The sequence below is a fragment of the Mobula hypostoma genome, chromosome 12 (genome assembly GCF_963921235.1).
Source record: "Mobula hypostoma chromosome 12, sMobHyp1.1, whole genome shotgun sequence".
NCBI classification, from domain to species: Eukaryota; Metazoa; Chordata; class Chondrichthyes; order Myliobatiformes; family Myliobatidae; genus Mobula; species Mobula hypostoma.
This window is the reverse complement of record NC_086108.1, coordinates 74,357,013-74,374,968: the sequence shown is the minus strand read 5'-3', so window position 1 is coordinate 74,374,968 and position 17,956 is coordinate 74,357,013. Positions and strand designations below refer to the sequence as shown.

The 17,956-nt window shown below is 37.8% G+C and overlaps 1 protein-coding gene across 1 annotated transcript in view; it reads right to left on the bottom strand.

The window, feature by feature from the left end:
• ccdc17 (coiled-coil domain containing 17) overlaps positions 1–17,956 on the bottom strand; it is a 97,253-nt gene that overhangs the window by 46,204 nt on the left and 33,093 nt on the right. Inside the window, exons 6-9 of the mRNA XM_063063453.1 lie at positions 11,766–11,919; positions 4,249–4,365; positions 1,479–1,606; positions 1,244–1,366 (exon numbers count right to left, since the gene is read on the bottom strand). Of these exons, the coding sequence (XP_062919523.1) occupies positions 1,244–1,366; positions 1,479–1,606; positions 4,249–4,365; positions 11,766–11,919 (522 nt within the window). The remainder of the gene's footprint in view (positions 1–1,243; positions 1,367–1,478; positions 1,607–4,248; positions 4,366–11,765; positions 11,920–17,956) is intronic.

Genomic DNA, 17,956 nt, shown 5'->3' with positions numbered 1-17,956 from the left:
TTCTATAGTTTTCCAGGTCTGACCATAGATACTAATAAATTCAGATATTAATTTTATCTTCTGTTTTTTCTTAATAAATGGTGGCGTAACAAAGCTACTTTACCACTCAAAAGTAATGCGTCAATAAATGTAAATTACAAGGTTGATCGTATGGTCAGATTCAGGAGCTATCTCCCTTGTCCTTGTTGTCGAACAGTCCTTTAACCTTCATCACCCTGACTACTCTGAATTCACCAAGTTATTCCAGTATGAGCCTTGCAGCCAGGAAGATGTTAATTTCATAATTATAGGAGAGAGAATTTAGAGTCATAGAGCACCCCAGCACAGAAACAGGGCCTTTGGCTCATCTAGTCCTTGCTGAACTGTCACTCTGCCTAGCCCCGTCAGCCTCCATAGCCTTCCATCCATGTACTTATCCAAATCTCTCTTAAATGTTGCAAATGAATCCACATCCAACACCTCCACCGGCAGCTCATTCCACATTTGCTCCACCCTGAGTGAAGTTCCCCTTCGGGTTCCCCTAAAATATATCATCTTTCACCTTAACCTATGACCTCTGGTTCTAACCTCACCCAACCTTGGCAGGAAAAAGCCTGTTTGCATTTACCCCCGTCTATCCCCTCATAATTTTAAATACCTCTGTCAATTCTTTCCCCGTTCTTCTCTGCTCCAAGGAAAAAAGGTGGGGGTGGCATGGTAGCACAACAGTTCGCTGTTTCAGTGTCCGTGACCTGGGTTCAATTCCCACCAATGTCTGTAAAGAGTTTGTATGTTCTTCCCACAACCACATGGGTTTCCTCCAGGTGCTTATGTTTCCTCCCATATTCCAAAGGCATATGGGTTTGAAAGTTAATTAGTCACATTGTGTAATTTGGCAGCTCAGGCTCATTTGGCCGGAAGAGCCAGCTACCAAGCTGTAACACTAAGTAAAAATAAAACAAAATTTTTTAAAAGTCCGAACATATTTAACCTTTCCCTATAACTCAGGCGCTCAAGTCCCAGCAACATCTTTATAATTTTTCTCTGTACTTTTTCAAAACTTAAAAACTTCTTCCTCAGTGCTATATCAAGCTCATCTTAGTTTAATGAAAATTGCAAATTTACTAAGTATTTTATCAATAATTGCTTACTTAGCTCAGAAATCCTCTAAATAGTAGGATGATCTCCATAGTTACTCAAGTACATTATGTTAAATTACTCATGTAGCATGGGTGAGCCCCATTTCTGACAGCCAAGGACCTACCATCAACAGGCTTCCTCCTTTCTCTTTGAAATTTAAGTTTCAGTATTTCATCTTCCAGGAGCTGGTTCTCAAGTTCCACAGCCAGGAGCTCAGCATCCAGTGACTTATGAGGTGACTCATGTTCTGTATTCAAGAACATAATAGATCCTGTTAGGCAGGACAAACATCATTTCAACTGCAACATTCAATATTCCAAAAACAGTTGGATTCTAAAAATTTGACAAATTTTACAGACTTTTCTTTCTCTCTTTTGGTTGTCGAATGGACTTCTCCAGAAGTTGAGCCTCTGCCTGAAGGCCATTCATCTGGGCAAGTATAGCAGGATCATTTCCACCATTCTGAAGGTAGAGTAGTTTCAGTGCACTGAAAGAAGAAACTATGATTCAGAAATCTAATTTTTATCTGAATGTAAAAATTTGTTGAATCTCCAGTTTTAACTTGCCACTATGACATCTGCATTGGACCAAAGTGGTTCTCAGAAATGTCAGACTGTAGATAGCTTGCACCAAGAAAAAGCTTGGAATTCTTTCATCCAAATCCTTCATTTCTCACTTGAACAAACAGCATTTAATATGGAAACATTCAGAAAGTACTTTGGTTGCTGATGCCTTGAAGCAAAGTAAACAGGAGAATACATTGGATGAGACAAGGTTCTAGGTGCATCAAATTTGATTGTTTACAACATAACATTCAAGACTTCAGTCAACAGAAGGAGACAGAATTTTCTGTCCAATTTGAATGGATCTGGAGTAGAGGTGTTTGGGAATGTGACAGCCATTCATTAGTTCCTCACCAACAGCCATTATATCTGGGAATTTCTACTGGAATTGATATGAATGATGAATAAAAAAGTGGAGACTGTATATTAAAATGAGCAAAAGACACCAAATATGAAATCTTGTCATTATTGCTTTAACAAAATTTGACAGGATGGCAGCAAACTGTTTGAACCATTGCTACTGTGAGAGATGGTATCTTGACAACCTCTCTTTGCCTTACAGAAGTTCAACTTTGCTATATATGGAAGACAAATGATACCATTCTTTAACAAGGTACTTTGTGCAATTACTATCAGTGCACTTAGCATTATTACTAATCACTTAAATTACTTAACTCACATTCCCCCAATATAGCCGATAGATGTTGTGTACAACAGTTCTTTAGATCATCGATTTGGACCAAATATAGTCTCATCAGTTCAGCTAATGACAATGATACTTCCTCCTCCTCTTACTGCAGAAGCTGTCTACAATATTCTGGCACCAATATTCACTGACACTACCCATTATACTTCTGACTGCTGTAGACATGGTATAACCTGAATGCTCAGTTCTTCATTGGCTGCCTAGGCCATGTCCTTGTCAAATATTAATGACTGAATGTACAATCTTTATAATATTTTCTTCATTATATCTTGTCAGATAGGCTTAGCCTACTTGTTTCAAAGAAAAGTCTTGATTTTGATAATTGCATTGGTCCATATTGTTGTTCCTTTCCGCACCTTGTGGCGCATTGGATTGTAACCTTGCCGTTTTTTTTTAGCATTTTTTGTCTGTTTTCTTATGAGGCTGAGTTGCTAGCTCGACGCACAACCCAGCACAGATGGAAAGCATGCACGAGCCAGCCGGATTCGAACCCGGGACCACTTGCCTCCAAGTCCAGTGTGAATGCCACTATACCACAGGCCAGCTTATTGGCCCATGTTCATCAATCTAAGCTGTCCTTCGCCGGTGAAGAAAAGTTCTTGATACAGTACAGAACTAAACAAACCAAAGTTCTTATGTATGAGTTTTCCACAGATGTACTGGTACTTAGAATTTTAATTTTTCCATTTAACTATTTGTGTCAAGGAAATTAAACCCACAGATAGTAAATCAAGAGTTTATCAAATACTCAGGACTCAGGAATCTTAAGATTATTTTTAACATTGGCTTCCTTTTCAAGGCAACAGAAGGCTGATAAGAGAAATGCTGATGAGACGGTGTATGTGGAAGCTGGAAATACAACAGCACTTCTACTTCCTCAGAAGGCTAAGAAAAACTGATAAAAAGTGGGCCCATTGACCCACTCTGATTTTCGCAGATACACAATAGAAAGATTCCTATTCAGGTACATTACAGCTTGGTATGGCAACTGCTGTACCAAAGTCTTTAAGAAATTGCAGAGCTTTGTCCAGCATGGAAAAACAGCATCCCTCTCCATTGACTCAATATACCCTTCCCTTTCCCCCAGGAAGGTAGCCAAAGGAATCAATGACCCTCACACCTGGTCACTATCTCTTTCTCCCTTTCCATTGGGCAGATGACACAAAAGTTTGAAAAAACCAAGCTTAAGGATAGGTTGCATGCTGCTATCATAAAGTGCCCAGAGCTGAACACAATACTCCAAATACAGTGTTCTGGAGCTGCAACATTACCTCATTGCTCTTGAACTCAATCCCCTGTCCAATGAAGGCCAACACACCAGACACCCTCCTAACCACCCTCTCAACTTGCTCAAACAAATTTGAGATCTCTAGACTTGGACCACAGGATCCACCACATTGCTGAGAAACATGCCATTAAACTTGTACTCTGCCTACAAGTTTATCTTCACACTTTTCTGAATTGAAGTCTATCTGCAACTTCTCAGCACAGCTCTGCATTCTGCCGATGTCTCATTGTAAGCTGCAACAATCTGCTACACTATAAAAAGAAAAACACCACCAATCTTTGCTTCATCTGCAAACTCACCAACGCACCTTTCCACTTATTAACATGGACAGCAGAAAGGCCATGTGCCAGAAAACAGAGTAGAAGTGAACAGTTGTTTATCATACTGGATGGAAGCATATGGTGACACTTTCCAGAGTCAGTACTAGAGCAACAATAAATGGCTGATTCACCAGACATGCAAATTATAGAATTCTGAATATTATGGCTTCAGTACAGAAAAAGATGATCAATTTCACCAGTAGGCAAATAATTTTGCATTCTAGCAATATTTCAAATGATCTTTCTACTAACCCTATTTCAGCAGATAGGCTTTCAGAACTGGAAAATGACACCACAGGAACGGGCACTTTATGTTCTTTTTTCTCCACTGAAGAGTTCTCCGAAACTTTGACTGAATTCTGTTTGACACTATGACAAGGACATAATTACAAATTAGTAAATTGCAGAATTTAAAGAACAGATTTACCCTGTGAAATAGGCAAGAGTAGAATGATTTTCAGGTGAAACGTTCATAGTGAGTGCTTGGGAGATAAATCTTTTAGAGGATTATTTTAGAGTTCCAGGATGTACGTTTTCCAGTGGAACAATATCTACTCTTGCCCCCCTTTTACACTTTATGTATCTGAAGAAACTTTTGGTATCCTCTTCCTCTTTAATATTACTGTCTAGCTTACTGCTGTATTTCACCTTTACCTTCTTAATTACTTTGCTAGTTGTCTTCTGATGGTATTTTAAAACTTCCCAATCCCCTAATTTCCCACTAAATTTTGCTCTATTGTTTAGCCCTCTCTCTTGCTTTTATGTTGGCTTTGACTGCTCTTGTGAGCCACGGTTGTGTCATCTTGCCTTTAGAATACTTTTTCCACTTTGAGATGTACATAATCTGTGGCTTCTAAATTGATTCCAGAAGTTCCAGCCATTGCTGCTCTGCTGCCATCCCTGCTGTTCTCTTCCAATCAATTCTGGCCAACTCCTCTCTCATGCCTCTATAATTTCCTTTACTCCACTGGAATACTGAAACATCCAACTTTAGCTTCTCCTTTTCAAATTTCAAACATATTATGATCACTTACACCTAGAGGCTCTTTTACTGTAAGCTCTCTAATCAATTCCAGTTCATTGCACAACACCCAATCCAGAATAGCTGATCCCTTTGTGGGCTCAACCATGAGCTGTTCTAAAAAGCTATCCCCCTCTTGGAATCCCACACCAACCTGATTTTCCCCACTCTACCTGCATATTGAAACCCCCCATGACTATTGCCCTTTTGGCATGCATTTTCTACATGTAACTTGTAGACCACATCCTTACTACTGGTTGAGGATCTGTATACAACTCCATCAGGGTCTTTTTAACCTTGCAGTTCATTAACTCTATCCACAAAGATTCAACACTTTCTGACCCCATGTTACCTCTTTCTAATGATTTAACTTCATCCTTTTTTTTACCAACAAAGCCATGCCACCCACTGTGTTTCCTGCCTATCCTTTTGATACAATGTGTGTCCTTGGACATCAAGCTCCCAGCTATAATCTTTCAGCCATGATTCAGTGATGCCAACATCCTACTTGCCAATCTGTAACTGTGCTACAAGATCATTGGCCTTATTCCATATACTGTGCAGATTCACATATAACACATTTGGTCCTGTATTCACCTTTTCTTGGGTTTATCCACCCTTTATGTTGCAGCTCATCCTGTTGACCCATTGTCAGCCTCTTCTTGCTACGAGTCTCACTGCACATTGCAGATGAGGTAGTATTTTTTTATTTTATTTTTTATTTTAATATAATAATGGCAAAATTACAACAAAAAAACACGGATATTCTTTAAAACAGACCGAAAGAGTGTAGGCTGAAGCTACAGCTTATTACGCCTTCCCCTCTTACTTATACAACATATTTGGTGTCAATCATCATATCAAAACAAAAAATTTCATAATCTTTTAACACAAAATCCCATTCCAAGTATCATTTATTTACATTACTCCCATTCATTTTAAATCATGTATTTTGTATTTGTTCATTAAATTATTTTTTTCTTTTTCCAATACTTTTATTAATTTACTTATAAGAAAACAGAGTACAGGGAAAAAAATATATATACATAGATCAATACATTATACTAAATTGCATATAAAGACTCCTTACCCTATATTCATACAGGTTAATTAATTCATAACATTGAAATATAATAATTTTATTACATTGAAAAAATCTAACCCACTGCCAAGACCGAAGCTGATTAGTAAAGAAAAAAAGGAAAAGAAATATTAGTCATCATCTGTGCTTTAACAACAAATCAAAGGTTTTGAAAATAATTCCAGAAAAGGTCCCCACAATGTTTGAAAGTCTTGACTAGATTCAGAGATTGAACATCGAATCTTCTCTAAATTTAAACATGACATCACATAACGTAACCATTGAGCGTGAATAGGAGGGGCCGCATCTTTCTATTTAAGCAAGAGCGTCCTTCTGGCCATAAGAGAAATAAAAGCCAATGTGCAAGTCAGATGACTCCAAAATAATATCCTTCCCTCCAACAATACCAAATAAAGCGGTCAAAGGATTAGGCTTAAAGTTTACTTTAAAAAGTATCGAGAAAGTTTGAAATACTTCTTTCCAATATTTTCCAAGACTCGGACATATCCAAAACATATGAATGAGTGAAGCTTTTCCATTATTACATATCTCTGTATTGTGATAAATATCTAAATAAAAACGAGACAACTTATCCTTGGTCATATGGGCCCTATGGACCACTTTAAATTATAGGAGAGAGTGGCAGGCACATAACGATGAAGTGTTAACCAATTTCAAAATTTGATTCCAAGTTTCCTCAGAAATTGAAGTCTATAAATATTGTTCCCAAAGATCTTTAATTTTTCTAAATGAACACTTCTCATTCCCAGCAGCATATTATAAATATTAGATATAAATCTATTATAAAAAAGTTTCAAATTAAAAATTACATCTAGTAGATTCTTATCAGGACTTTTAGGAAATGTACTTATTTGAGACTGTAAACAATCTCTTATTCGTAGGTATTGAAAAAAATGAGCTTTTGGTAAACTATATTTAGTTGACAGTTGTTCAAACGAAAAGAGACTTCCCTCTACAAACAAGTCCTGAAAACATTTAATACCTAATCTATCCCATTCTTTAAAAGTCACATCAATCATAGAGGGTTTAAAAAAATAATTAGAGAAAATGGGACTCGAAAGAGAAAATCTCAATAAGCCAAAGTATTTTCGGAATTATATCCAAATTCTCATAGTGTGTTTAACTACCAGATTACCAGTTAACTTACTCAGAGCCATGGGGAGTGAGGATCCAAGAAGAGAAATAATAGAACATTTATTAACAGAGTTAGCTTCTAAAGAAACCCACATCGGGGAATCCTCACGATTTATGAAATATAACCAGAATGTAAGATTTCTTATATTAACTGCCCAATAATAAAATCTAAAATTTGGTAAAGCTAATCCTCCATTCTTTTTATCTTTCTGAAGATGAAATTATTTTAAAATAATTTTTTAAACTTAAGTGTGGTGCATGTTTTTAGATTCTCACTATAACTGTTCCATAGATTCACCCCTCTGACTGAAATACAATGAATTTTCACATTTGTTCTTATCCTTTGTTTTTGAAATATACATGCTCCTCTCAAATCATGTTAACCTTCTCTCATTTTAAAAAAACCTTTGGATACTTTGTGGTAGCTGTCCATTTTTTTACTTTATACATAATTTATATTATTTTATAATCTACAAAATCTCTGAATTTTAAAGTGTTTAGTTGAATAAATAGTGGATTGGTTGGCTCATAATAACTTGTCTTATTTACAATTTGAATGACTGTTTTTTGGAATAGAAAAAATGAGTTTATTTGTTTCTTATGTATTTCCCCATACCTCCACACAGTAAGTCATGTATGGGACTACAAGTGAACAGTATAATGTATACAAAGATTCTTGATTTAAGAAATTTTGCGCTTTGTACAGTATTCTCATAGATTTTGACATTTTTGCTTTGACATGATTTATATGTGGTTTCCAGCTTAGTTTATTATCTATTACCACTCCTAAAAATTTTGTTTCAGATGCCTTATCAATTTCAACATCATTTATTCTAAGTTTACTATATGAGTTTGGTACATGGTTTCCAAATATTATGAATTTAGTTTTACTTAGATTCAGTGATAATTTGTTAGTATCAAACCATTTCTTTATAATTTTTAGTTCTTTCTCCACTGTATCCAAAAGTTGTTTCAGATGTTCCCCACTACAAAATATAGTTATATCATCAGCAAATAATATACATTTTAATGTCTGAGAGACCATACAGATATTGTTTATATACAAAATGAACAGCAATGGACCAAGCACTGAACCTTGTGGAACCCCACAAGTTACCCTCAAAAGTTTTGAATTTGAGTTGTTTATATGTACATACTGATACCTGTCTTCCAAATAACTACTTAACCAGTCATGTGCCACCCCTCTAATACCATGTCTTTCTAATTTTGTTAATAATAATTTATGGTCAATGGTGTCAAATGCTTTTTTAAGATCAAGGAATATTCCCACTGTGTATTTGTTTCTTTCTATAACGTTTGATATTTCTTCTACAAAATCTATTAATGCTATTGTAGTGGTTCTGTTTTTTTCTGAAACCATATTGCTGTTCACAGATTATATTATGTTTTGTTATGAAATCACTTAACCTTCTTACAAATACTTTTTCCAATATTTTGGAAAACTGTGGGAGCAAAGAAACTGGTCTATAATTTGAAAATACATGTTTATCTCCAGCTTTGTAGTAAAATCTTCATTTTATTGGGAAATTTTCCAGCAATCAAAGACTGATTACAAATATGAGTCACTGGTTTCACAACACAGTCAATGATGTTTTGAATTAAATACGTATCATATCCATTCCAATCTGTTGATTTCTTATTCTTTGATTTATATACTGTATCAATTATTTCTTTTTCCTCAGTTGCTCTAATAAACATAGTGTAAGTGTTTATATTGATAATATTGCTATTTGCTCCATCTTTATTGCTGGGTTCAGTAATTGATTTAGCTAATTTAGTTCCCACATTAACAAAGAAATCATTAAACCTATCTGCAACCAAATTAGTATCCTTTATTACCATATTATTGTTTGAATTAAAGTAATATGGGTAAATTGTTTTTCTTTTATCCTTTTTAATAATTTCATTTTAAAATCTCCAAGTATTTTTAATATTTTTTCTATTATTCTCAGATAATTTACTATAATAACTTCTTTTACTAGATCTCATAATATTTGTTAATTTACTTTTATCTATCTTGTATTTAATTTCAGCTTCCTTTGTTCTATGTTTTTAAAATTTCTTCCATAACACATTTTTTCTTTTTACAAGCATTTTGTAAATTGGATTCGACATTGATTTTGCAGAAGAAGCCAAAGAGAAGTTTGTCTCACTGGCTGGAGCCTGTGGTATACTATAGGGATCAGTGCTGTTTGTCATCTATACCTGCATGATAATGTGGTAAATTGAATCATCAGATTTGAGGATGACACCAAGATCGGGAATGAAGTAGATAGTGAGAAAGACTATCAAAACTTGCAGCAGGATCTGGAGCAGATGGAAAAACTGGGCTAAAAAAAAAATGGCAGATGGAATTTAATGCAGACAAGTATGATGTATTGCATTTTGGGAGGACCAGTCAGGGTAGGTCTTATGTAATTCTGTCAAAGTGGTATCACAGGTAGATACGGTTGCAAAGAAAGCTTTTGGCACACTGATCTTCATGAAACAATGTACTGAGTTCAGGAGTTGGGAAGTTATGTTGAAATTGCATAAGATGTCAGTGAGGCCTAATTTGGAGTACTGTGTGCAGTTTTGGTCACCAACCTACAGGAAAGATGTAATTAAGATTGAAAGAGTGCAGAGAAAGTTTATGAGGATGTTGCAGGAACTTGAGAATCTGAGTTATAGGGAAAGGTTGAATAAGTTAGGACTTTATTTGAGAAAATGTAGAAGATTGAGGGGAGATTTGATAGAGATATGCAGAATTATGAGGAGTATAGACAGGAAAAACACAAGCAGGCATTTCCCACTGATGTTGGGTGAGATTACAACTGGAGATCATAGGTTAAGGGTGAAAGGTGAAATGTTTAAGGGGAACAGGTGGGGAAACCTTCATTCAGAGGGTGATGAAAGTGTGGAATGAAGTGCTAGTGCAAGTCCTGCTGAAGGGTCTCAGCCCAAAACATCAGCTGTGCATTTTCCCCATAGATACTGCCTGGCCTGCCGAGTTCCTCCAGCATTTTGTCTGTGTTGCTTGGAAGTGGTGAATGGCAGGTTGATTGCAACATTTAATGAAAATTTGGATATGTACATGGATGAGAGGGGTGTGCAGTGCTATGGGACTAGGGAGATTAATGTTTTGGCACAGGCTAGATGGGTCAAAGGGCCTATTTCTATGCTGTAGTGTTTGTTGTCTCTATGGCTTTATTAACAAGTAGAATATTTGCATCAAAATATTGCCAGAATACATAAAACTACATCTACAGTTTTGAATACGGGTCCAACCACAATGACAATATGGCTAAGGAAACTACCAGTGCCTCCACTTCCTCAAGAAGCAAAGGAATTTTGGCATGCCCCTTTGATCTTCTGCAATTTTTATCAATTCAGCATAGAAAGCATCTTATCTGGGTGCATTATTGCTTGGTATGGCAACCGCTCTGCCCATGTCTGCAAAAGTCACAGAGTTGTGGACACAGCTCAGCACATCATGGAAAAAGGCTTTCCCTCAATGGGACTCCATCTACACATCCAGCTGCCTCAGAAAAGCAGTCAGCATAATCAATGACTCTACCCACCCTAGGTACCCTGTCTTCCATCTGGCAGAAGATACAATGCCTGAAAGCACATACCCACTCCACTCAAGGTCTCTTGACTTCAGCAACTTGGTCATTGGATCTCTTACCTTACCGTCTACCTATGCGGCACTTTCCCTGCACTGTAACAGTTTATTATAAACTCTTACTGTTTTACCTTGTATTACCCAAGCACTATTGTAATGAATTCATCTAGATTGACAGCATGTAAAGTTTTCATTGTACAGTACCTCAGTACACATGATAATAATAAACTAATTTACCAAAGCCATTTAGCCTGGGCAATGGCCGTGCCTCCAGCAGTGAGTTAAAGGGCCTGAAGGATTTGAGGGACAGCATGTGTTGTCACAACTTTCACTGATTACAAAAGCTGCGAAGGTGATTTAACAGTTCCTAAATGTTGCTGAAACATTTAAAAATAAAATATAAATTCTTTTAGAAATATTTTGTGGCTAACATTAATTACAATATTCAAAAGTTAAAAATTATGTTCTGTGAACTTAAATGAACTTGCATTGTCATTTGTTTTAAATCCATTATCCTAAAATCCCTAACTAAATAATTAGTTCATGAAACTTAGCTAGGTCCAACTTGGCAGAGAAACTGAGAAATACGTATCTCTCAGGATTAAAAAAATGGGGCATCTTGTCAAGATGAAATTTGATCATCTTAACTGAAACTATGGAACAAAAATTACAGATTTAGCATCCCAAAGCCAGTTTGCGTTTGCATTCATGGAACCTCCTAACGCATGCTTCCACTTATGAGTAAGATCCAAACCAATATATTTTTGTTTGGCTTTCCAGAAAAACCATAAATGTCACAAAAGTAGTAAAAGAAATTAAGGCCAACAGGAACACTTACTGAATAATTAATAGAACAAAACAAAATTAATGTTGACATTTATACGCACACAGTGTCCATATGAAGGTGTTCAATCTGCTCTCGGAGTGCCTCCAGAGACTGCTGGTTCCTCTCCTCCTTTGCCTTGAGCTCCAGCAACATCTGTTCAATGTGGATTGTGAACTGCTCTTCAGATGAAAGCTCTTCTAGCCGCTGATGGATTTCTTGGGGGATAAAAAATAAAATATTGCATCTCTATAGAAGTCTTGTTAGACCACATTTGGAGTATTGCATTCAGTTCTGGTCACCTTATTATAGAAAGGATATGGGAGGGTGTAGAGATCGTTCAGGATGCTGCCAGGATTAGAGAACATCTCTTATGAGGAAAGGCTAAGTGAGCTAAGGCTTTTATCTTTGGAGCAAAGGAGGATGAGAGGAGACTTGATAGAAGCGTATAAAATGATAATAGGCATAGATAGAATGGACATCTAGCGACATTTTCTCAAGGGAGAAATTGTTGTGTATTTAATATTTCAATAACGTTTGAGAAATCATGTATCTATATTGTTTGATTAAACATTCTTGCTCATTTAAATAATTCATTATGGGTTACATGTATAAATATGTAAATTGCATATGTCATCATACCACCAGCAATCAGAGTTCAAATCTCGGTGGAACCTTGTAATACACCTGCATTGTTCTTTCGAAAGTCTATCATAAAGGGAATAAAGGGATCCTATTCTGGTTGGCTGCCGGTTACCAGTGGAGTTCCACAGGGGTCAGTGTTGGGACTGCTGCTTGTTACAATGTATGTCAATGATTTAGACTATTAGGGGGAGATCTTAAATGGGTTTTTTGTGTCTGTATTTACTAGGGAAACTGGCATGAAGTCTATGGAATTAAGGAAAACAAGCAGTGAGATTATGGAAACTGTACAGATTGAAAAGGAGGAGGTGCTGGCTATCTTGAGGCAAATTAAAGTGGATAAATCCCCAGGACCTGACAGGGTATTCCCTCGGACCTTGAAGGAGACTAGTGTTGAAATTGCAGGGGCCCTGGCAGAAATATTTAAAATGTCAGTGTCTACGAGTGAGGTGCCAGAGGATTGGAGAATGGCTCATGTTGTTCCGTTGTTTAAAAGAGGATCGAAAAGTAATCCGGGAAATTATAGGCCAGTAAGTTTGACATCAGTAGTGGGTAAGTTATTGGAGGGAGTACTAAGAGACAGAATCTACAAGCATTTGGATAGACAGGGACTTATGAGGGAGAGTCAACATGGCTTTGTGCGTGGTAGGTCATGTTTGACCAATCTATGGAGTTTTTCGAGGTGGATACCAGGAAAGTGGATAAAGGGAAGGCAGTGGATGTTGTCTACATGGACTTCAGTAAAGCCTTTGACAAGCCCCGCATGGGAGGTTAGTAGGAAAATTCAGTCGCTAGGTATACATGGAGAAGTGGTAAATTGGATTAGACATTGGCTCAATGGAAGAAGCCAAAGAGTGGTAGTAGAGGATTGCTTCTCAGAGTGGAAGCCTGTGACTAGTGGTGTGCCACAGGGATCAGTGCTGGGTCCATTGTTATTTGTCATCTGTATCAATGATCTGGATGATAATGTGGTAAATTGGATCAGCAAATTTGCTGATGATACAAAGATTGGAGGTGTAGTGGACAGTGAGGAAGGTTTTCAAAGCTTGCAGAGGGGCTTGGATCAGCTGGAAAACTGGGCTGAAAAATGGCAGGTGGAGTTTAATACAGATAAATGTGAGGTATTGCACTTTGGAAGGACAAACTAAGGTAGAACAAACAGGGTAAATGCTAAGGCACTGAGCAGTGCAGTAGAACAGAGGGATCTGGGAATACAGATACAAAATTCCCTAAAAGTGGCGTCACAGGTAGATAGGGTCATAAAGAGAGCTTTTGGTACATTGGCCTTTATTAATCAAAGTATTGAGTATGAGAGCTGGAATGTTATGATGAGGTTGTATAAGGCATTGGTGAGGCCGAATCTCGAGTATTGTGTTCAGTTTTGGTCACCAAATCACAGGAAGGATATTAATAAGGTTGAAAGAGTGCAGAGAAGGTTTACAAAGATGTTGCCGGGACTTGAGAAACTCAGTTACAGAGAAAGGTTGAATAGGTTAGGACTTTATTCCCTGGAGCGTAGAAGAATGAGGGGAGATTTGATAGAGGTATATAAAATTATGATGGGTATAGATAGAGTGAATGCAAGCAGGCTTTTTCCACTGAGGCAAGGGGAGAAAAAAACCAGAGGACATGGGTTAAGGGTGAGGGGGGAAAAGTTTAAAGGGAACATTAGTGGGGGGCTTCTTCACACAGAGATTGGTGGGAGTGTGGAATGAGCTGCCAGATGAGGTGGTAAATGCGGGTTCTTTTTTAACATTTAAGAATAAATTGGACAGATACATGGATGGGAGGTGTATGGAGGGATATGGTCCGTGTGCAGGTCAGTGGGACTAGGCAGAAAATGGTTCGGCACAGCCAAGAAGGGCCAAAGGGCCTGTTTCTGTGCTGTAGTTTTTCTATGGTTTCTATGTCTATTGGATTTATGGATTAGTATCTAAATTTGCCAATAATACAAAGATAGGTGGAAGAGCAGGTAGTGTTGAGGAAACAGAGAGCCTGCAGAGAGACTTAGGTAGTTTAGGGGAATGGGCAAAGAAGTGGCAAATGAAATACAATGTTGGAAAGTGTATGGTCATGCACTTTGGTGGAAGAAATAAACAGGCAGACTATTATTTAGATGGTGAGAGAATTCAAAATGCAGAGATGCAAAGGGACTTGGGAGTTCTTGTGCAGGATACCCTAAAGGTTAAACTCCAGGTTGAGTCGGTGGTGAAAAAGGCAAATGCAATGTTGGCATTCATTTCTAGAGGTATAGAATATACGAGCAGGGATGTGATGTTGAGGCTATACAAGGTGCTTGTGAGACCACACTTGGAGTATTGCGTGCAGTTTTGGGCTCCTTATTTTAGAAGGGATATACTGACATTAGAGAGGGTTCAGAGAAGATTCACAAGAATGATTCCAAGAATGAAAGGGTTTCCATATGAGGAACATCTGGCACCTCTTGGGCTGTATTCCCTGGAGTTCAGGAGAATGAGGGGGGGATCTCCTAGAATGTTAAAAAGCCTGAACAGATTAGAAATGGCAAAGTCATATCCCATGGTAGGAGAGTCTAGGACAAGAGGGCATGAATTCAGGATTGAAGGACATCCATTTAGAACAGCGATGCGGAGAAATTACTTTAGTCAGAGGGTGGTAAATCTGTGGAATTTGTTGCCACGTGTGGCTGTGGAGGCCAAGTCATTGGGTGCATTTAAGGCAGAGATAGATAGATTCTTGATTAGCCAGGGCATCAAAGGGTATGGGAAAAAGGCAGGGAAGTGGGGATGACTGGAAGAATTGGATCAGCCCATGATGAAATGTCGGAGCAGACTCAATGGGCCAAATGGCCTTTTTCTGCTCCTAAATCTTATAGTCTCATGCAATCTAAAAGAAGGGGAGTCCATTTCAACATAAGTCACTTAATTGAAGGGATTGTCTGAGCACTATCAGTTCAATGATGGACTTATTGATGCATTGAGGCATTGTTTAGTTAGCGGAATCTTATGAGAAAACATTCAAAAACAGCTCCTAGCTGAAGTACAGCTTACATTTAAAGGAACAGTTGAAATTGTTGTTTCAATGGAAACAGCCGAGACACAATTGAATTACAGTCAAGAATGAAAGTGAGCATGAAGAAAATTGCAACATCTAAACAGAAACTGGCTATGCTGAATAAATTGTGTTACCATTGTAGCAAAGGTTCACGTGCACCAGACCAATGCAGGTTTAAGGGTAAAACTTACAGAAAATGCAACAAAGTAGGACACATACCAGGAGCATGTTGGGCAGACAAAAATAAATGGATTGGACAGGGAGAAGAAAAAGCTAAAAAGTCAAGTTGCAGTTTCAAAAAGAGCACTAATCTGCATGCTGTTAATGAAAAATCTGATAGTGATGAGTGTGACACCAAACTGACTAGCCTTCAGACTTACAATGTGAAAACTAACAAGCAATAGGGCTTACACCAGAAGTGGTAAATTAATATGGAATTGGACACAGGTTCAGCTTCTTCAGGCATTCCACAAAATGAGTTTGAGAGGCATTTCAAAGATTCTAAACTGGAACCTGCAGATATCCAACTAAGAACTTATACTAGAGAAAAGATAATTCCTGTGGGAATGACATTCAATACAGTGAAATACAACGACCAACAAGCCACATTGGGCTTGTCTGTGGTAAAAACAGGAGAACTAACATTGTGGGGATGTGATTGGCTGAGACAACTACAACTTGATTGGAGATCCATCTACTATTTGCATGCCACATCCCCTGCAATAAAGTCAACTGAAAGCGAATTAAGAAAGGTACTGGATGATTCCACAACTGTCTCCCATGTCAAACACCAGGAACCGTTCCCCAAACAGAGAGCAAACACGTGTTGGTGCCAACCTCTATGCTTTTGGCTGGAAAGCATATTTGTCCATGGAAGGACTATGCTACTCAAAAGCAGTGGTCTGACTGCAGCAGTCTTTGTAGGTAACGTACAGTGGTATGCAAAAGTTTGGGCACCCCCAGTCAAAATTTCTGTTACTGTGAATAGCTAAGTAACAGATGAACTTACTTCCAGAAGTCATAAAGTTAAAGATGGCACATTTCTTTAATATTTTAAGCAAGAAAACTTTTTTATTTCTACTTTTACAGTTCCATCTTTAACTTTATGCCTTTTGGAAATCAGTTCATCTTTTACTCGCTTAGCTATTCACAGTAACAGAAATTTTGACCGGGGTGCCCAAACATTTGCATGCCACTGTATCTGAGAAAGCTGATATATTAATGAGGCAGTTACTTATGAAATGGGCTGGGTTTTAAGCGGACAGAGAGTTTAAGGAGCTTCAGCAAAGTTGTAAGCATTCAGCTTTTGTGAGTATAAAGAACCAAAATCTACTTTGTATGCATTAAAGTTATTGCATGAACTTCAAGTGGGAGATGAAAAGCTGCTTGTTAAGGTAGTTGCATATAACAGCAGAACAGAGCCCAGCTTGATGAATGGAAGGCTGAAAAGAAAGGAGTCAATGGAGGTATGAAAACAGAAAATTCATCAGATGATGTTGTGGATGAGGAAACCAAGAGAAAAGATCAGATTGTAAAGGAAGCAGTAGAAGGATTAATAAGACAATACTCTAGTGAACTAAATACATTTTCCCAAGATCAAGATGCACAAACCAGAAGAAAATGGAGGGAGAATACAGGTGTCCAGAGCTATTAGAACCAATTCCTGTAGTCTCAGAGTCAACTCCTCCAACCACCATGGAGGTGGCCTCAGAATCTGAGATAGTTTACCCAGTCACAAGTCTCAGCTGCCAAGCAGAGTGACCTCCCTTGTCAGGAAAGACATTATCCTACAAGAATACGAAAGCCTCTATAGTGATCAAGTCTTTAGGCCTGAATGGAACGATTTAAAATTTCCTATTCTGTGGGTGCCTGTATATGGGAGTTGTATTATATAACATATGGCCGGTGGTGTAATGGCATCAGCACCAGACTTCTAGGCAGATGGCCCTGAGATCAAATCCGACTGGGTCCTGACCTGGGCAGCAGCAGTATCTGTGTGGAATAAGGACTGGCAATCTACTTCCGGATCTTGCCACGAAAACCTTACCTATGGACAACTACAGTATAGCGTCGCCATGAGTTGATGACAACCTAACAACATCATATAGCATGTGATGTATATAGTTGAGATGCATGCTCAGTGGAGTTGGAGTTCATTTGAATTAGGATAACATTTTGAAGTTACTAAACATAACAGAAACAGTAAATCAAGGGGCCATAATTTTAAGGTGGTTGGAGGAAATTACGTCAGAGAGAGGTTCTTTTTTTTAAAACACAGAGAGTGGTGAGTGTGTGGAATGCACTGCCAGGGGTGGTACATACATTAAGAACATTTAAGATACTCTTATATGGCACTTAGATGAAAGAAAAACAGAGGGCTATGTGGGCAGGTAGGGTTAGATTGATCTTGGAGTAGGTTAAAAGATCGGCACAACATCGTTGGCCCAAGGGCCTGTACTGTTCTATGTCCTATGGTATTTTTTTTTAAAAGTTTCAATTTTTGTCATAGGTTATTAAGGAGATGTGGCTGGTTCTAACAAAAAGAGAATAAAATGCTCATCTTCAATTGGACTCTAAATG